Here is a 21,944-nt window from a genome sequence, read left to right as displayed (position 1 = left end):
GAATACAAGTAGTAATTCTTGGAACTCCTGATTACTGATAGTGAATACAATTAGTAATTCTTAAATCCTGATTACTGAATACAATCTCAGTAGTGGAATGAGCTAACCAAATTATCTTGTGATCATCATATAAGTTTCGATTATATTAAAACTAAATTTTCTCAGTCGCTCATATCACAACTCACCCCCGGTGAAGTGTCTATTGTGTAACACTCTTAGTCATTGCAAGCAAGCACGATTAACGGGGCAGCATCAGCGTTCGTCGGAACGGCACCACCGCCATACACAAATTGCACAAATCTACTATTAACTCCGATATCAGAAAACATAGACATATTTTCCTTACCTTTATTCTTTCATTCGTTTAGGCATGAAAACCGTGACGTACCGAAGTTGCCAGTCTCTCACTAATAGCAAAGAACTTACTCGGCCAGAGGTTACCTTTACGCACCACCAAGTGGAAACGTGCTTGCTCAAGCGCCTGTCAATATCTGACTGGCTCGTGAGCTCGTGTCAACAGCGCATGCAACGGTCTGCATTCACAGGCTGTCACTCCGCGGCCAAAATAAACAATGAACAAACTACGTTTCATGTCTGGCCGCTATGGGTTTCAGGAAGCGGGACTTCCCTCACATTAAATTCTGGCCTCTATTATAAAAGAAACAAAATGTTGATCTTAACAACCAGTAGAGGGCGCTACAGCTGGAACTACAAGATAAACAGCGAATGTTTATACTGTAGAGCGCTTCTATTTGCTGATGTGTGTTATTCATAACATAAGATAAAAATAGCCCTTGCTAAAAGAACCGTATTATCTTCCATCTTTTCAAAACGGAAAGTAGTGTAAATATTCTATCTGTCAAATTGTAACAATAACAAAAGGTCTTCCATAATGAGTCGACTTAGCTGGTTATATAAAAAATTATTAATTGAGAAGTGTGCTACAATAAATGTTTGAAAACCACGAGGATAAAAATTTTAAACGTCGGTTATTTATCGCTCTATTCCAATGATTTACTACTTCACAATTTCGACACAATACAGGAACAAATAAAAGAACTAATGAAAATACAATTATACTATACATTCTATGGGGGTTTGAGTCTGTTTTACTTCACCATATGGTAACCTAAATTAATTTAGGTATGTGAATAATGTTAAGACATTTCGTCGAGTTCATTATTCGATACCATACAGCGGATCAATTGTTTAATGATTGTATACATGTTAAAGAGTTCTTTTCTTTTCACCAGAGATGATATTGAAAAAAGAAACTGTGACGTAGAGGCCTAATGCATTCTTTGATTGACGTCCCTCTGCTGTGGACTGAAGTTTCGCGTATTCAAGGCTCATCAGCAGAGCTTGTGTCAGCTATACATTATTTACACGCTAAGTTTTACTGGATCATATTTATTTTCACCTTTCCTCTTACACGAAACCTGTCTTTACTTGTCTGCCTGTGAAGTAACAGGTCAGTAGGCAAGAGGGTTTGCTCTTCTGCTAATTTCGTCCCTCGGTGGGACAGTGGTAAGTTTTAGGACTTACAACGCTAAAATCCGAGGTTCGATTTTCCGCGGTGAACACAGCAGATAGCCCAATGTGGCTTTGCTCTGCACAAACAAACAAATTCTGTTGATTTTAACCGTTACAACATTTGTAACGCCTAATTTCGCCTAAGTAATGATTTATCAAATGTGCCCTCCCCCATTTATTAAGATCCTACAACTTGCGAACGCATGTTTAACGTGATCCATTCAATAAACAGAACAATGCAATTGCTGTGCAAATCAAATATGGTGTTAATTTCTTAATAAACAAATTAATAATATTTGCTAAAAAACTCAAACAAAATAAAAACACCACGAATATAAAACTCTCACGTGCTGTGAAACTTATCCTAACAATTCACAAGATTATTTCAATTACAAGTGATAAATAATCTTCGTGGTGTATTACAGGTGAGAATGGTGTAGTGTCTTGTACACTATAGAAGTAAACATTATATAAGACGCAAGTCTCATATACAAGAATGATCGTAAACAATATCAACTAAAGCAGTTTCAAGAAAGTGGATTAAACATTATATAAGACGCAAGTCTCATATACAGCAATGATGATAGAAAATATCAACTAAAGCAGTTACAAGAAAGTGGATTAAACATTATATGAGACGCACGTATCTTTAGAAGAGTATTATCCACGGTATATATATAACGTTCTACTAAATTAATAATTATGTGTTACTTTAAGTATCTTTGGAAGAGTATTACCCACGGTATATATATATAACGTTCTACTAAATTAATAATTATGTGTTACTTTAAGTATCTTTGGAAGAGTATTACCCACGGTATATATATATATATATATAACGTTCTACTAAATTAATAATACTTACGAAACAGGATGAGCTATACACGAGTACGATGATTGAGACTAGAGGAGAATCGTATTGTTGAGAGAACAGTACATTCCCGATGTAAAAACCTTGTCTTTACAACGCTCTATTACAAACAATTACGTACACTTCTAAAATATGTGTTATTTTTAGCGCAAATCTGAACATTAAGCTATCTGAATTATGTACTCTGAGGGGAATCGAACCCCAGATTGAAATAGAGAAAGGTACGGAGTTTCGATGTTTTACTTAAAATATCACCATATATACTTTTTGATGGAAAATTAATGGGTAATACATGTGAAGACTGAACGTGGCTAATGATTATCATGCTCGGACTATGAACCTGAGGACTCATGGTTCGTGTCCCGTTACTACAATTACGCGCAATGAAAGAGAGTAACGACCAAATATAATTATACTTTATTCGGTCAGACAGGAGTAGCCAAAGAGTTGGCGGTGGGTACTGTTGACTAACTGCCTTCCCTCGAGTCTATCAATTAAAGATTAGAGAAGGCTTTGTACATGTAGCCCTGCGCGAAAATTCATGCACCGTTATTATACATAAGTGATTTGATCATTTCTTGGATCTTACAGATACTACCATTTGTAATAACCACATCGTGAGCAACACACATTTCAGTTACATACTTGCAAACACTATGAACTGTAATATTCTTATATTTTCTGAAACAAATTTCAATCACGGATTTGCAACAACTTCACAACTAGATAAAGTATATAACTCGATAATCTTGAAGTTCTCGAAGTCCAATAACAAAGAACATCCAGTCACCAACTTCTGTATTGTTGCCTAATAGATTGTAGCCTGCCACTTCAACCTGCTGCAATACAGAATTATATTACACTGCCGTCTAGCGGTACATATACAAAAAAAAAGATACGACACATTTTTAACGCCCACACAATATTTTATTATTTCTTAATAAAATTATATCTGAACATATAGACTTGTCCGTTCTTTCAAATAAACCGTTACCTCGTCTACTGATACATATGTATATTTTTTTCGAATATAAACATTTCATACTTGCAAGCCTTATTTAATAAAATGTCTTTCTAAGTTCCTGCCCCAATTTCTTGTCAGAAACCACAGCTTACAAAACCTAATAAACGTATATGGGTGTAGGTTCTCATACAAACCTATAACATCAGTTACTAGCGAAACGTAATCCTGCATCTTGGAACTGTCTTATTCTCTAAGGTTGTGTAAAGTAAGGCTTTATCTTCTTCAACACATCGTCATAAATGAAAGTTTGTCTGACAATAATACAATTATAGAAATTCCCGGTAAGTAACCTACAAGTTAAAATAGTGTAGTTTCGTGCATACAGGGTATGGAAGCCATCTTTAAACTGTTCTTTTATCGTGAAAGGCACATAACAGATATTACACCATCAGAAAGGAAATATTCTCTATTTTTTACTGAAGTCAAAATTGTTGCTAAATAATAATGAATGAGTGATCGTCAATTCTGTAAAATGTTGAATTGTACAATTAGTCCAAACAAGTTATAATCATGGTTCGTTTCCTATTGCCACAATAACGCACTCTGCGCTTTACGGCTGTGGGCGTGTTATTAGAGTAACGATCAAAACCTATTATTAGGTCAGACGAGTGTAGCGTAGCCGAAGAGGTATACCAAAACAGTACAACTCAGTGACAACTGGTAGATCGAATGACAAATTGAGTTTCATATTCATGTTTAACATCTCAAACAGTTTTTCTGCCCAATAATTTAGAAGAATAAGTTAGTAGAACCAGTGTTACACATTCTTCAAATTCTATATAAATATAGGCTCATTGTGGAAGGTAAAAAACTTCTAAAACCACCGCACATACACGGGTGTCCATAACCGAGGTGATTATAATCCAAGGCATATTACCATACACGGGTGTCCATAACCGAGGTATTTATAATCCACGGCGTATTATCATACACGGGTGTCCATAACCGAGGTGATTATAATCCAAGGCATATTACCATATACGGGTGTCCATAACCGAGGTATTTATAATCCACGGCGTATTACCATACACGGGTGTCCATAACCGAGGTATTTATAATCCACGGCGTATTACCATACACGGGTGTCCATAACCGAGTTATTTATAATCCACGGCGTTTCTCTACTTTGAAACGCCATATCCGTCCATATGCACTCGCGAATAAGCACATTTTATTTTTGCTGTCTTATGACTTCCTAAGTGTATGTTATGAATAAACACTCGACAGTCACGAATCTAGAAAGTTACTCTGGTGACACTTTCCTGTGGTGTTTTTGTTCATTAGTTAGTGATTTGGTTAAATGGCCATAAATGAGCTCGTCCTCCGAGATTATTGATTAACAATTCTAGTAAAATTCTCAATAAACGAAACTCCACTTTCTTGTGGAGCTCTCTTTGTTTTTAGTACAAAGAGGTGGTTTCGATCTAACTCTTCCAGTAAAATTACGAGCGCTGTACAATTTTACTCGGTAAGATGGTATAATGTGGTATATAAAGAGCAGTTTTTTTTCACGCAACACCAATCATAGGTCTAAATCAAGAAACTCGCGTGACAGTATCAAAGTGCACTTCTGGAGGCACAAAAAATCTTTACAATACTTTTACACATGCTTGCTCCCTCGTGGCTTTTTGACCCAAGTTGGGCGTGAACAAATCAAGCTATCAGAGCGTCCCTGGTCCCAACTGACCGCTGCTAGATGACCATGGTAAGATTATAGGCTATTGGTTCAGTGAACTACCCAACCCACATGTCAGCCTCTGGCGCTGATGACCAACTTAAACATACCTCAAAGCTCATTACATATCGTTGGTCATTCAGAGGCGTGTCTGACTAGTCTGTTAGAATGGCCAGGAGCAATAACCAAGTCTATATTCTTGTTCTGAACAGTATGGCTACTCTTGTACTGTATTTATAAAGTTTAATATAATAGTTCTGAAATACGGTACAGATCGAGCGGGTACCCTTCTTTGTTTTGAATAACTGCTGATTTAGGCCTTGCCCCAAATATGAAGTAACAACAATTGTGATTAATAAGATACAGTTAAACAATCGGAAACGTATCTTGGTAACTATCAAATGAGTGTTAGTCCAATAAGTTTGAAGAAATTTATGAAATAGTCTTAATCTTAACAATCATTTGTTAATATGGTTGAAAATAAGATACAGTTACATTGCATGGCAATGAATATTTGCTAGCAAATAATATACCTACAAACCGTACATGTTATATAAATAATCTGCTTGGTGACTAGTAGGAAAGTACGTTTTCTATGGATATTCGTGAATGATTATCAGATATCATAAGAAATCATGCAAGCGTATTGAAACATTAACCTTCCTCTAATTCACAAAATAGAAGCTCTTAAAATATTTTTCATTTTATGTCGCTATAAACAACGTGATTAAAATTTACATCTACTGTAGGACACAACAGTGTTACTTACCAACTGCATTCAAAATGTAGACGGAAGAACTTCTAGTGGTAGGATACAACAGTATTACTTACCAACTACATCCAAAATGTAGACAGAGGACCTTCTAGTGGTAGGACACAACAGTGTTACTTACCAACTACATTCAAAATGTAGACAGAGGACCTTCTAATGGTAGGACACAACAGTGTTACTTACCAACTACATTCAAAATGTAGACAGAAGACCTTCTAGTGGTAGGATACAACAGTGTTACTTACCAACTACATTCAAAATGTAGACAGAGGACCTTCTAGTGGTAGGATACAACAGTGTTACTTACCAACTATATCCAAAATGTAGACAGAAGACCTTCTAGTGGTAGGACACAACAGTGTTACTTACTAACTACATTCAAAATGTAGACAGAAGATCTTCTAGTGGTAGGATACAACAGTGTTACTTACCAACTACATCTAAAACCTAGGCAGATGACCATTTTAAGTATGATGCAAATGTGTTAGATGTCAACCTCACAAGGCTGGCCTGTATGTTAGACGCTCATTGAAGTGTATTAAAATACAAAACAACAAGTTTAGTGAATCAACGACAGGTGGAGCAATACTCTTCTTACAGATTTGCCACGTTTCATCTTGAAACTAGACAACAGGACTTTACTCATTGGGACAAAATCTGAAAATATATCCATCATAATTTTTTTACAGAAATTTGACGTATATGACGATGGTAAAGTACGAAGTGAGTTGAAATAAGCAGCCTCTACATTTTTCAAAATGGTAACGTTAATGTCACTTCTGCTGCCACGTGCTGATGGCCTTCAATTCGACCTAATGGATGGCAAGGTTTGTTCCTACCACGTTAAACTGGTCCTAGAGAAAAGTGGACTGGCCATATGTAGAGACTTCCACGCTCACCGGACTTCAGTCCCATCGAGCATATAAAGGATGCTCTTGGGAGATGTGTCGCTTCTCGTGAAGTGTCTCTAGACACAAAAGATGTCCTGGACTACCAGAGGAGTGAATGGTCGATAATAACTCTTGACCTTGGTAAAACTCAGATTTCAAGCATCAACACAGGTTACAGGCTGTTCGTGGTGATTATACTCCATATTGTTAAGATATAAAACCACCCCCCTACCGAATGTATTTTTACGACCATAAGCTGGATGACCAATCATTTTCGGATCATAAATGTCTTATTTACCTAAAAACGAACTGGGGGGGGGGAGATTGACATTATTTATAACAGTGTCCTGTCGTAGTTATATTATAATTCCTGGTTATTCTTCCTGTTATTTAATATATTTTCAGTTAGTTTCGAAGGTAAAGTTATATTATCGCTCCTAAGAAACGGCGACAAAGTTTACCTTTCATCTGTTTGCCAGTTCTTTGTCATCTTTTTTATCCTTATAAAAGTACATAAAGAGAAGAAACGTAAAGTTAATTCAAACCAATATCAATACCCTGTCTAAATAATAATTAAAAATAAAGCCCCAATTGCTTGTATATTGTCTCATATTTTAAATATGACATGATATGCTGTTATAAGTTTACTTCATTGGTAACCTGATTCACATGAATGTCAATAAATAACTGCTTTAACAGGACCTAAACTTAGAGACACATGTTTCTTAGAATTTCTACAATTAATATTATGTCTTACATACCATAAAGCTTACATAATTAATATTAAGCCTTGAATAAACCTAAATCTTACATGTTTTTCTACGTTATACATTTAGACTATTAAAACTAGATGAAAAACACTAATAAACTTTCAAGTTTTACTTTTGAACAGTTTAACGTGAGTTTTTGGGGTAAAGATAATAGTTTCAATTTTTGTTTGTTTGTCTGTCAGCGGCTTATAACGTTCAAAGTCTATTTATAGCTCCATTACTTTCTGGGCATAAAATAGTAGTTATCGTGCCGGAATGTGGATTCGACGGTCGTGGTTCCATCCAGTTTTAAAAAAAACAAGTTAATAATTTGCAATTCCAACTTTTGGGGCTGTGGGTGTAAGAGCGACCGGAAAGTTGCACTATTTGATTAGATTAGCCCAAAAGTTGGCGATGCTGTTGACTTATCTTATCAGTTCGAAATTAGTCCTTGTGTAGCTTTGTGCGAATATCCGAAACCAACAAGCAAAATTATTATCTTGCTGGGGCCCGTAATGGATCAATTTAGAATAATATTTTGAAAATTCATAATGGTCTTACTGCGATAGCTTAATCACAATCTCTATCCTAACATTCTCGGTAGATTTCCAGTGATATTTAAATATTGTAATACATAAAATGTGTGTCAAGTTATGCTTTATGTTCTAACATAATTTGTCGTGTATCAAGTTATGTTTTTTGTTCTAACATGATCTGTCGTGGATCAAGTTATATTTTATGTTCGAAAATAATCTGTCGTGTATCAAGTTATGCTTTTTGTCCTAACATAATTTGTCATGTATCAAATTATATTCTATGTTCGAACATAATCTGTCATGTACCAAGTTATGCTTTATGTTCTAACATAATCTGTCGTGTATCAAGTTATGCTTTTTGTTCGAACATAATCTGTCGTGTATCAAGTTATGCTTTTTGTTCGAACATAATCTGTCGTGTATCAAGTTATGCTTTTTGTCCTAACATAATTTGTCATGTATCAAGTTATCTTCTATGTTCGAACATAATCTGTCATGTACCAAGTTATGCTTTTTGTTCTAAAATAATCTGTCATGTATCAAGTTATGCTTTTTGTTCTAAAATAATCTGTCGGGTATCAAGTTATGTTTTATGTTCTGACATCTTTCGTGTATCAAGCTATGTTTTACGTTCTAACATAGTCTGTTCCTCCCTGAAAAACTATTAATAGTGTTCTTTTACTTGTTTGATAATTTTAACACATTTTTCTATGGCTAATGCGCATGTTCATTCACTAGTTGGTTTAATATAAATAGAAACTGATATTTTGGTTGATATACATCAAGGTACTTCGAACCGCAATTCAAAAAAAGGACAGGTACATCTTTTTTTTATCTAACTTCAATTAACGGATAATTAAAGACGAATTCTCACGTTACATATACACCTTAAAACTATAAACAAGACGAATTCTCACGTTACATATACACCTTAAAACTAGAAACAAGACGAATTCTCACGTTACATATACACCTTAAAACTAGAAATAAGACGAATTCTCACGTTATATATACACCTTAAAACTAGAAACAAGACTTATTCTCACGTTATATATATACACCTTAAAACTATAAACAAGACGAATTCTCACGTTATATATACACCTTAAAACTATAAACAACTTAGTTGCACTGTGATAAAAAGTTTACTGAATACGATTTTATAATAATTTCCAATATCAAAACCTTTATTGAAAAGAGTGTTTTGAATTGTTTACGAAACAAGTGTAAATCGTTTAAAGTAAAAAACGCTGACATTATTTTTACTAGCTGGGCAAGTTCTCTTCTCATTTCACGTGCAACGCACTCTCGAGAAGTGAGCTCATTCCTTCTGCCTGCGGCCAACACCTATCTGACACAAGTCCTGCTCGAAACAGTAGTTACCATAGAAACACGGAGCAAGTTCTTCGAATGTCAAAATAAATATATATCAAAATGATACTGTAGCAGTGTGTCATATGTTTTGTTTTTACTACACACCCTGTCTTCTCTGGTTTTTAATCGATAGCGGTTCACATTAAAGTTGAACAGAACAGCGAGCATTAGCCTACCACCCTTTTGTCTGTAGGGCTCCTTGCTACTGCCATAATGGGTCCTCTGCGCTTATTACCGTCGCTTGTACTGACTCAGCATAACTAGTGTCCAAAATAAATAACACGACGAGACGTGTAGCTTTCTGTTGTCGTTGACCAAAGTGTCAATCGTGGAGTTGTCTGTTTTATTGTACGTTTCCATACCACTACTGTTAATACAGAAAACTGCGAGATACTGTGGATAAATCATTAGCATTTAAACACTCTGAATACAAAAGCTGCGTCGTAAAAGTCACCTCTGACAAACAAATCGTCACGTTTTGCAAAAATGAAACAAAAACGTGAAATACTTCGTTCCCTACTGACCAGATGCGATTTAACTATGAATTGTCGAAAGCAACAATAATAATAAAATAGCGCTCAGTTTATAAGGTTTTATCGTGACATCTTTGTTTTTAAAACAATGTTCCTAAGGAAGTTTAAACAAACTAAATTTCAACGTAAAAAAAAAAGGTTAAATCGCTCAAGGATGTTAAGGACATCAAAACTAACACAATGTTCCTCAAGGCAGAAAATAAAGGTCGCGAAGAGAAAAGAGTTACTTACCTTATCATTTTCATCGCTTTTTGTCATACCATTGGCCAAACCAGATTTCGAAGGTTGATGGGTTGAGAGGTTGATTGCGACATCACGGTCACCGTCATGTTCCATCATCATGTCGCCATTATCCTGAAACCGAGAAGAAAAAGGAAGCCCATGTATGTATAAAACTAAATTATATTTAATAAATTAAGAACATTTTTAAAATAATAAGCATCGTTTCGAAATGGCGCCGTTTCCATTTAAACTGCTATTAAAAACCTCAACTGGAACAGTACTGTTTTTGATTAAAAAAAGGCCATACACGCTATTTATAAGATAACCTCAATTTATCAATTATTATTTTTTTATGTTTTTATGGCATTCTGAATTTAGAGACTCTACTATCAACACATTGAACTATTTTTTAAATATATTCAACCGCATTACAACCACATCAATTCAATGTTTCCTTCCCGCACAGAAGCACGCGACTCGCTCCAATTTCAACGATTAAGGTACCGATAAAAAAGTTACTGATGATTATTTGATAATTAGCGCTATTAACGTAGAAAATGAATTCTTGATTTATTTCAAATTGCCCATTTCCGATGCTTCATTGGATTTGTTCATCATCAAAAGTAAAGCTCGTGATGAGTTCCCAGCCCAGCATGAGCTTTTGGTTCAGTGGGTTTTATATACCACACAACCTTAGCTATTAAAGTTCCATAGCTTGATACAATAGAGGCAGTCGAGCATCGCTTGTCCCAGGCGATGCACTAAGACAATAGCTGACGGCTAACCTGGTCCACATCTGAATAACGAACTCAGACTGTTGAGAAAGACAAAAAAAGCGGACATCGGAGATCACGAGAACAGATACAAAAAGGAAGTCAGACATATATATCTATATTCAGTGAGCATTTTCTTCGCGCCAAAAAGTCTCTCAGTAATTTGCGAGTTTCCTTTATGGAAATATTTGGAACTCCCTTTGTTTTTGTGAATTAGACCCATACAACAGTTTGTTGTTACGTTACTGATTGAAACCCACCCAACAAGAAGAAATCAGTGTTGAATTAAAAAAATTATCTGTTACTGTTTTTGAATTTGTTGAATTTCCACGCGATGTTCTTTTCCACGTTATTTGCAAAACTGAATAAATGATTTTGATTTTACGTTTATAATCATAGTTGGTAATTCCACGTTTTAAATACAATTATATTTCATTATTATCTACTTCTCAGTTTTCAGCTTCAACAAGCATGTTTACTGTTCAAATATCTTATATTTTCAACTATTTTACATGCTACTGTGGCAGGGTTTTAAGAAGTAAGAACAAATATAGGCTAATGTGATGTTTCATCACATTTATAACCTGAAAATGCTAACTTAAACGTGCCGGTTGTGTAATTATTATTTTTATTTCCAATATGTTAAACTTTGCAATAAATGAAGGTAAGTAATTTAAAAAGCTTTTAAATTTAAATAAGCTAAAGGCAGAGGGATAAAGTAAGGAAACTAGCCCCTTCCTCAGGACTTAAAATAATATAGTTCGCATGCAAAACTTGACTACGAAATAAGTTATTGAAAACACATTTCCATCTGCTGTAGTCAAGGTTACGCAAATTATTTCATCGACAAATATTTACCATTGTTGAAACCAGAGTTACGGAGCTTGTCTCAACCTACAAACATTTACTATTGTTGTAACCAGAGTTACGGAGCTTGTCTCAACCTACAAACATTTACTATTGTTGTAACCAGAGTTACGGAGCTTGTCTCAACCTACAAACATTTACTATTGTTGTAACCAGAGTTACGGAGCTTGTCTCAACCTACAAACATTTACTATTGTTGTAACCAGAGTTACGGAACTTGTCTCAACCTACAAATATTTACTATTGTTGTAACCAGAGTTACGTAGCTTGCCTCAACCTACAAATATTTACTAGTGTTGTAACCAGAGTTACGGAGCTTGTCTCAACCTACAAATATTTACTATTGTTGTAACCAGAGTTACGGAGCTTGTCTCAACCTACAAATATTTACTATTGTTGTAACCAGAGTTACGTAGCTTGTCTCAACCTACAAATATTTACTATTGTTGTAACCAGAGTTACGGAAGTTGTCTCAACATACAAATATCTACATTTGTTGTGACCAAGATTGTACAATTTGTCTTTTGGAGAAGTGTCCACACCTACTACGACCTAAGTTACAGAACTTCAGTAACAACTGTTCACACATACTGCGACCGAGGTTACAGAACTTCAGCAACAGGCTTTCACACATACTGCGACCGAGGTTACAGAACTTCAGAAACAGGCTTTCACACATACTGCGACCTAAGTTACAGAATTTAAGCAATAAGCATTTACACCTACGGTAACAAAGGTTAAAAAATTTCAGCAATAGGCATTCACACCTATACGACCAAGGTTACAAAACTTCAGCAACAAGTGTTTCCACTTGCTGTGATCAAGGTTACAGCACTTCAGCAATAAGCGTTTACACCTGTTGTGACCAAGTTTACACAATCCAGTGTAGCAACAAGTGTATACATCTACTGCGATCAAGGTTACACAATCCAGTGTAGCAACAAGTGTATACATCTACAGCGATCAAGGTTACACAATCCAGTGTAGCAACAAGTGTATACATCTACAGCGATCAAGGTTACACAATCCAGTGTAGCAACAAGTGTATACATCTACTGCGATCAAGGTTACACAATCCAGTGTAGCAACAAGTGTATACATCTACTGCGATCAAGGTTACACAATCCAGTGTAGCAACAAGTGTATACATCTACAGCGATCAAAGTCACGAAACTTCAGCACATAAAGTTCTTTACACTCTTGTTTTGAAAGGTGTTCTAATCATTTACAGAAACGTGTATTTTCAGGTGCTCGCTAATAACAGCAAGATTAAAATAAATCACAACTAAACTGCACCTAGGATACCAAGTTAAGTGACAGTAATTAAACCAGAAACTGCTAAAACATTTACAACAGGCAAACTGTTTCAATTCCAAATTAAATAGTATGGATAAAATCAAGCAAAAGTTACAGGAGCCAACAAATGACAAAAACAGGCAGTGAACCTGGATGTAAACGGTAAGCGCTTACGATCGAGGTTCGGTAGGCTCAGATAAGATAACCTATAGTTGCAGACTATATGTATGTTTACATTCTTGGCGCGAAACAACTGCTGATCAACATCCTTTTTAGGATAGTCTGTTTAGTACAATGTTTCTCAAACGGTGGATCTTGACCACCTTGGAGGTCGCTAGCAGGTTTCGAGGGGTCACGAGCAGTCTGCGCTGGGTCAACAATGTCCTCGAGGTGTCTGAGATGTTCACGTATCATCTTTGTTATGAGCTATGACGAACTGTTTTTTTCATCCTTGCAGAGATATTGGTGGTCGCGAGGACCAAAGCCCGGAAGCGGGGATCGTCTGGCAAATCTGGCTGAGAAACACTGGTTTAGACTATAAATAAAAAGTTTCAATACATAATATTCTAGCATACCATGATATTTTTTCTTTTGTGTAGCGGATATAAAACAGTTCGACTATCAAGACCTGAGTTACTTTGCAAGTTTCAAGATAACTCAGGTAAGTTCTTTTATTGTCGTTTGACAAGTCAAAATGTCAAATGTAATTTTTAATTATATTATCTTAAATTTCTTCCAATTTATCTACATTATAGTAAAAGTTATAGGACATTACTACGTATGGGCCATTATGTCTATCTTGGTCAATTTTTACCACAATTCTTAAAATTTTCACGTTATTCCTATAAGCCAGTTTCGTTTGATTAGATGAAAAGATTACCAAAATAATAATCGGTCATCAATTTTGGACATACCATCGTGTATCTTATTACGTCTCATCTATGACTTTCTGATTATTCACAATTGGAAAAATTACTCAGCCATTTCATACAAACTCAGCTATTAACTTCATTCTTTTGAGATTAAAGTACGACTCAAAGGCTTATATAGAAATAAAAAGTTTTTTGGCATGTTGAAGAAATGCTAATAATTTATTTGTGATAAATCACTTGTCCAAAGTTCCGAAATCCAACTTGCTGAAGTTCCACTTTTTCTAAAAATAATCACGATTTCAACTAGCTTCAATTTCAGCCTAACAATGAAACCTGTTTACATGGAGGTAGATAAGACGACCCCCCACCATCTTGCTCACTGACTTAAACAGCAAACATTACGAGGATTATTTTCTCTTCAGTTTGTTATAAAATATTTTAAATACTACGAAGCTTGATTTCTTACTAGCTATAACCCTTTAAAACAATATAAGTTCTGATATTTACCTGCTTATATAGCCTAAGTTATAAATTACAGGTTAGTTATCCATGTATATCTCATTCAGGAAGTTCATCCAAAAATGACAATTATCGAAAAAACGTTTAACGTATAATTACATAGAATAACAAAGTACTTACATTACAACATTATGTAACGTTACTATTCAACAAATAACACTCGAATGCTTACTAATAGCCCCCAGTAGAGAAGCGGTAAGTCGAATGGCTTATAACGCTAAAAAGCGGGTTTCGATGCCAGTGGTGGACAAACTAATGCGCTAATTTTGTTCGCATTCGTTGTAAAATATTGTGGGGTTTCAAAAGTACGTCTTATTTCCTTTATACGATGTTTTTTACATTTGTGGTTTGTTTGTTTTGAATTTTGCGTAAAGCTACAAAATAGTCACGCTATCCGTCCCTAATTCAGCAGCTAGTCATCACTACCCACCGCCAACTCTTTGGCTACTCTTTTACCAAGGTCATATTATAACGCCCCCACAGCTAAAAGGGCAAGCATGTTTGGTGGGACGGAGATTTGAACCCACAGCATTCAGGTTACGAGTCAAGCGCCCCAACCATCTGGCCATGCAGGGCCTTGATACTTGTGATCAGCAAAATAATGTAAAACTGACGAAACAAGATTTGTCATTATTATACAATATTTGTCCGGGTAACCCTACGTCCTGAAAAGGAACTTTCTTTACACTGTTCAGAATATCCGAGAGGGAAAGGAATTAACTGACAAAACGATGCAGTTGTTATTACATGTTAGACTGCTACTGTTAAGTCTACACACGCAGCCTAAATTTAAATGTCTTATACATTTCATACTTTTATTTAACATGTTATTAGAAAAATATTTACCAAGGTAAATAATGCCCATTTGTAGGCCATTGAACGAGGGCAAAGATTTATTTTAATTTAACTTGCTTATTCGTAGGCCATTGAACGAGGGCAAAGATTTATTTTAGTTTAACTTTTAGCCACACGTCGAAAGATAATTATTATAATCAACAATATATTCGTTCGTAAATATAGAAAGATCATTATATTCATGTGCACAAAACCACCCACACAACGCTAAAATCCGGGGTTCCATTCTCCGTAGTGGATAGAGAACAGACGCTTATTGTGAAGCTTTGCACTAATAAAACAACAATAAAACATTTCATTGCTTTATAGCTTTTATTGTGAATAATCTGTTTAATGCCGAAAACGCATTAAAAATACACGGAATAAAGAAAACATCTAAAATCGTTGAGTTATAACTAATTACAAGTCTTTTTTGATCAATTAAATATGCTAACATATCTGGGTTACAAAGACCTTACTCCATGTGTATGACTTTGTAAAGGATTGTAGAAAAAATATTTATAGAGACCCAGATGACATTATGTTTGACAAAGATCAAATTATGTAACACTGCGTTTAAACGAAATGTTTGGCAAGGATCAAATTATGTGACATTGCGTTTAAACAGAATGTTTGATAAGGATCAAATTATGTAACGTTGCGTTTAAACGGAATGTTTGACAAGGATCAAATTATGTAACGTTGCGTTTAAACGGAATGTTTGACAAGGATCAAATTATGTAACATTGCTTTTAAATGGAATGTTTGAAAAGGATCAAATTATGTAACATTTATATATGCCCCAGTTTTTGCCACAGATGTTTTAGATTTAGATTTCAAAGCAAAGACATCACGTGTATTAAAACTGATATCCAAATCTGCCATGCAAAACTGCTCAAAAAAGTAATATAACTTTAAAATATTTGGTTAAGTCCAGCTCGTAAGTTTTCAGGTTATACAAGAGTATGTACCGTTGTGACTCGTATTCATTATTTCACTAAGTTTAGCTATAAAAAAAAACGTAATCATTGAAGCTTTTTATTACGTCAGTAAAAGTTGAGAGAAAACAAATATTACGTGCATATTCTTTAATAAACAGAGCACGCCCAATATTTCATGATTTTAGTTTGACTTACGGATATCAATGCATATTTTATTTTATGACCTCTTAGATTGCAGAATAATAATTATACAGAGCAAACAGTTAACTTGCATCTACAGTGTGGGTTATATTATCGTGGGTCGAAGAAAAATTCGAAAAAAATATTTGTAAAAAATTCAATAAAAAAAGTATTCTTAAGGAGCAGCTGTCTTTGAAGCGTTCTCCCTAATGTTTTGCATAAATCATTTACTGAAACGCAAGTAACAGTTACAGGAGTAATTAAAATTGCATACGCTATAAAAGTACTTGAAATCATTATGATGTAGGCATGTATCATTCGAAAAGAAACCCAACACAGAAATGTATTTGTCTCTGTATGGTTGGATATGAATACAGTCATACTACAGAGGAAATATTTGTTTATATCATTTGTATACGTTAATTATTCAAATTATCTAACGAGATTTCTATGTACAGATCAGCCAGGACCAATACTGTTTGTTTGTTAGTAGATTTCAAGTGCAAAGATCCACTGTAGGGATCGAACTCCGAATTGTAGCTATATCTGCGTCAAGCGTACCGCTTGGCCACCGAGGGCAGGAATGACATACAATACCACCCAATAAATGAGAAAACTAAATTCAGAAACAATCTGCAGGAATGAGAACCACTGTTAGCACAATTTTAACACGTTACTCCGATTTACACCCACGTGTTGTTTAGTAATTCCAACAGAAACTAGAGGGACACTCAGTCCTCCGCTACAAAACGTTGATCACATTAGGTTCTCAAAAAATACAAAATGTGTTCGTATGTCCGTTGTTATCAACGGACAAGAACCATTTTTGGCAGGACAATGTGGAACAATATTCCACATATGTCCACCAATGTTCATCAAAATCCGATCATTTTTGACTGAGTTATAGAGCTCAAATAGTGTGAAAAATCGGTCCCCGTGTTAACAGATAGGGATTTTTTTTTGGATTTTCATGACATTCGCTGTAACCTTCACCCTCCAAAACTAATCACTTCTAAGTTCGGTCAAAGTCCAAATGTATACCAACTTTCGTCTATATCCATTCAGCCGTTTTCGAGAAATCTTGCTGACAAACACACAAACTAACATACATACATAAAACAAATAAACACACACACAGGGGTGAAAACATAATTATTCATACATATTATCATAACATAGTCGCACATCAACTCTGGACACCATTAAACTGTGAACTGAGTGGACTTGATTCGATATTCCATGTATTTTGTAATCATACATTTATTGTTCTTACATCTTGAAATTACCAATATTTTGTTTTTAAATGAGCTGATTACAGTGAGCGAGCAGACTTTTCACCGGTTATAAGTCTCATCAAATGGGTGAAGATTCTGTGTAAAATAATTGTAATGTATCTTTTGTGTGGAGAATTTGACCCTTTTACACGTGAAGCTAATAGTGGAAAAGTTGTATAGAACTTGTTTAACTCTACATAGTTATTACATCAAAAACGGAAGAAAAGAAGTTCAAATCGGTTAACAGTGGATTCAGTTGAGGTTCAGGTCAGTTAACAGTGTATTCAGTTGAGGTTCATGTCAGTTAACAGTGGATTCAGTTGAGTTTCATGTCAGTTAACAGTGGATTCAGTTGAGTTTCATGTCAGTTAACAGTGGATTCAGTTGAGGTACATGTCAGTTAACAGTGAATTCAGTTGAGTTTCATGTCAGTTAACAGTGGATTCAGTTGAGTTTCATGTCAGTTAACAGTGGATTCAGTTGAGGTTCAGGTCGGTTAACAGTTGATTCAGTTGAGTTTCATGTCAGTTAACAGTGGATTCAGTTGAGGTTCAGGTCGGTTAACAGTGGATTCAGTTGAGTTTCATGTCAGTTAACAGGGGATTCAGTTGAGGTTCAGGTCGATTAACAGTGGATTCAGTTGAGGTTCAGGTCGGTTAACAGTGGATTCAATTGAGTTTCATGTCAGTTAACAGTGGACTCAGCTGAGTTTCATGTCAGTTAACAGTAGACTCAATTGAGGTTCAGGTCGATTAACAGAGGATTCAGTTGAGCTTCAGGTCGATTAACAGTGGACTTATTTAAGGTTCAGGTCGATTAACAGTGGACTCAGTTGAGTTTCATGTCAGTTAACAGTGGACTCAGTTGAGGTTCAGGTCGATTAACAGTGGATTCAGTTGAGCTTCAGGTCGATTAACAGTGGACTTATTTGAGGTTCAGGTCGATTAACAGTGGACTCAGTTGAGGTTCAAATTTTTTAACATTCAAGAGCAACGCCCTCATCTGCAACAGTTACTACAGGAAATCCTCTGATAAAAAATGTCATTGCAATGAAGTTGGGTAGTTGGGTATATATATATATGTCCTCGTAATGTCAATAGGATAACAGATAAGCATTTGAAAATTGTCAGCCATTCCTCGAAATCAACAAAGTTTTCATGAGAAAGCTAGCTGAAGAAATTGAAATCTCAGCAATACCGTCAAGTTATCCAGCGTCGTTGTCTAGGTAGGTATTTTGGTTTAAAACCAGGAGTGGTAAGAAATTTAGATTTCTCTTCGCCCCGGACTAGAATGATTGATTTTCTGCTCTGTTCACTGTTGAATTTAATGTAACTATTCTAGAGGTGCTTGGTACTGAATGATTCCTTCTGACTTGACTTAACACCTCAAGCAGTAAAAAAGGTTTACTCGTTGTCCAATCCCCAGTGGAATTCTATACATTTGTCTCTTAATACGCAGCTTGGAAGCTGATAACACACATATAGTGTGGGGGGGGTCTGTGGAAAGTTTGTCAGGATGTGTGGTCTAAACGTTACCCCGCAGCCCTGTGTAGAAGATTGCGTCCAGCATAGACCATAAATATCGTGAGCCCCCCTCCCTCTCGCAAAAAACAAAAAATGAGCTAAGATTATCACTTAAAGCGGACCCCTTGATCCCTGGCCAAACTAGATTACACCTCCCCTTCTGAGCTAAGATTATCTCTGAAGCTGCTTTACATAATCTCTTATCACTTAAAGACGACCCCTTGATCCCTGGCCAAACTAGATTAAACCTCCCCTTCTGAGCTAAGATTATCTCTGAAGCTGCTTTACATAATCTCTTATCACTTAAAGCGGACCCCTTGATCCCTGGCCAAACTAGATTACACCTCCCCTTCTGAAACTCCTGGAGCCGTCAGTGACTAATATGAGGATGAACTTGACAAAGAAGCTGTAAGAGCATCATGAGATATAGAAAAATATTCTTATATATATAGTGCGATTAATTTCAGTTTTTCCAACTGATATGTTTGTGTTTTAACTTTCTTATTCAACAGTAGTGCCTTATTTACTTAGGTAATTATTTTTCAATAAATTAAGTTATCATATTGTGTAGACCATTATCGTGTGAATGGCTAGAGAAACAAATTCTGGTTGACAAAAGTCCTCTATTGATTTTCTAGCCGTATATTTCATATAGCTATAGTATTTTACTCTTTTATTTTAAACTACTTTGTGGAAATAAAGCGTTCTTCAGCATATTGCTCTATCTGGTAGCAATATTTATTAGGGAACAAATATCTGGTACAGCTCCAAATATCGGAACTGGCGATTCGGGTTCGAATCCGTGCGATATCAAAGATATTCTCCGCACTTTAAGCTGTGGGTACGTTACAAGAGTGATAGTCAGTCCTTTATCACTGATGGTAGAGTGCTATTATCTAGCTGCCTTACCTTTGACCAGTAGTTCAAAATTAGGGACAGTGGCATATAGCCTTAGTAGCTTTGCCATAAGTACAATATTTGTTTGAATTTTAAGGTCGTGCAAAGGTGTCTGTCTGTCTTGTAATACGTCAGTGTATTCTGTAAATGTATCTACAGCACTCTGGTTTATAATTAAAATAAGTTTAAACAATTTCCTTTACATTGTGATCCGATGTCTTCTTGTTAATTTCCCAATTGTAATCACCGCATATACAACACGAATTACCACCTGAAGATGATCAGATATATCGACACCTACAGTTTGTTCACGTTGGATTACAAAGGTGTGCTCATTCTTACCACAGTTAATGAAGAATACGCAAGAAAAGAAGTGTCTTTTCGGAATGTTAAAATATAAGAAACTAAATTCAATTCACATTTAGTGTGTTGCTACTTTCAAGTAACAGCAAGTCAAAACCAGTTTTATGATAAATGTGTACGATCAGTATTATTCACAGATTACTTCTACGATAGATTGAAATAATAGGTTTAGCATTTCATAAATTGAGGTCTCTACAAGTTTAACTGACAACTTTCCCGGGTGTTCGCGCGTGCGACCGATGGTCAGGCGTGGGAAGATTACATGTCGGGATATGCACTTTGAATATTTCATATCTTTTCAATGCTGTCGTTTCGCGTGTCGACGCTCTATTATCTATACTATAGAACTAACATGAGTCAACAGTATCAAAGCTCGACAGTTTAGTAATCATGATCTGTATCATTTCATCAAAGCAAAGATCTAAAAATAGCCAGCTCAAACATTTTAGTGGACAACCTGTTCGGCTTTACCACGCCTTTATCTTACATACGACTTAAATCGCCAACAAGTTGTTTCCGTTTTCTGAAGTGGTTTATTCTGTGTGTTATAAACGGGTTGCAGACTCTATCAAAGCTTCGAAACTATATTCGCAGTTATAAAAGTAACTACATAAGAATCTTTTCATCTTTAACGAACAAAAGGCTATTATGAACTATGATATTATATATATATATATGCAAGGAAAGCAACCGGTTTTCAATAAGGGTCTTTTTCTCATCCTTATGGGAAGATAGTAGGTTTATTGTGGGTTATCGGTATCTCGATTATTGACAGAAAATCTTCTCTGCTATAATCAAAGGAGCGGAGAGTTATATTTGACACTGATCATATCACCAATAATTGGTTCTTCTATATCAGCAAATTATCTGTTTCTACACAAAGTTCATACTTAATTAAAGAATAGATCTCAAGGCTTAACTCAAAAACAGATAGATTATAAACTTTAAAGGGAAATTAAGGATAAAACTAGTTGACGTTCCCGAAACCTATACCTATAAAGAGGTCAATATCTTTCTCACAGATCTGAAAACCATTAAGATATTCACAACTCAGAATTGTGGGGATCCGCGTTCTGGTGTACGTATACTCTCACAGCAAGGAGTCTGCAAGAACCAAGTTTGAAATCACTACAGTTGCATTAAAACCAGCTTTTACGAGGACTAAGAACTGAAACAACCAATATAAAATACCGGATGCAATATTCAAGTCAAATAAAAACAAGTGTTGTAGAGCTGTGTTTTAGAATCGTAAGACTCGGTAAAACAAGGGTTGTAGAGCTGCGTTTCAGAATCGTAAGACTCAGCAAAACAAATGTTTTAGAACTGTGTTTCAAAATCGTAAGACTCGGTAAAACAAGGGTTGTAGAGCTGTGTTTCAGAATCGTAAGACTCGGTAAAACAAGGGTTGTAGAGCTGTGTTTCAGAA

At 35.5% G+C, this 21,944-nt stretch overlaps 1 protein-coding gene across 3 annotated transcripts in view; it reads right to left on the bottom strand.

The window, feature by feature from the left end:
* LOC106463391 (forkhead box protein P1-like) overlaps positions 1-21,944 on the bottom strand; it is a 182,237-nt gene that overhangs the window by 74,456 nt on the left and 85,837 nt on the right. For 2 of the 3 annotated variants that reach the window (XM_022390868.1, XM_022390869.1), the window contains exon 2: positions 10,189-10,311. In XM_022390868.1, the coding sequence (XP_022246576.1) occupies positions 10,189-10,311 (123 nt within the window). Of the gene's footprint in view, positions 1-346; positions 477-10,188; positions 10,312-21,944 lie in introns of those variants that run through there. The other variant, XM_022390870.1, reaches the window with a different exon arrangement.

This window comes from Limulus polyphemus, unplaced genomic scaffold (assembly GCF_000517525.1).
Source record: "Limulus polyphemus unplaced genomic scaffold, Limulus_polyphemus-2.1.2 Scaffold1394, whole genome shotgun sequence".
In the NCBI taxonomy this organism is placed as follows: Eukaryota; Metazoa; Arthropoda; class Merostomata; order Xiphosura; family Limulidae; genus Limulus; species Limulus polyphemus.
The sequence above is the reverse complement of the archived record's forward strand: the minus strand, read 5'-3'. Positions and strand labels throughout refer to the sequence as shown.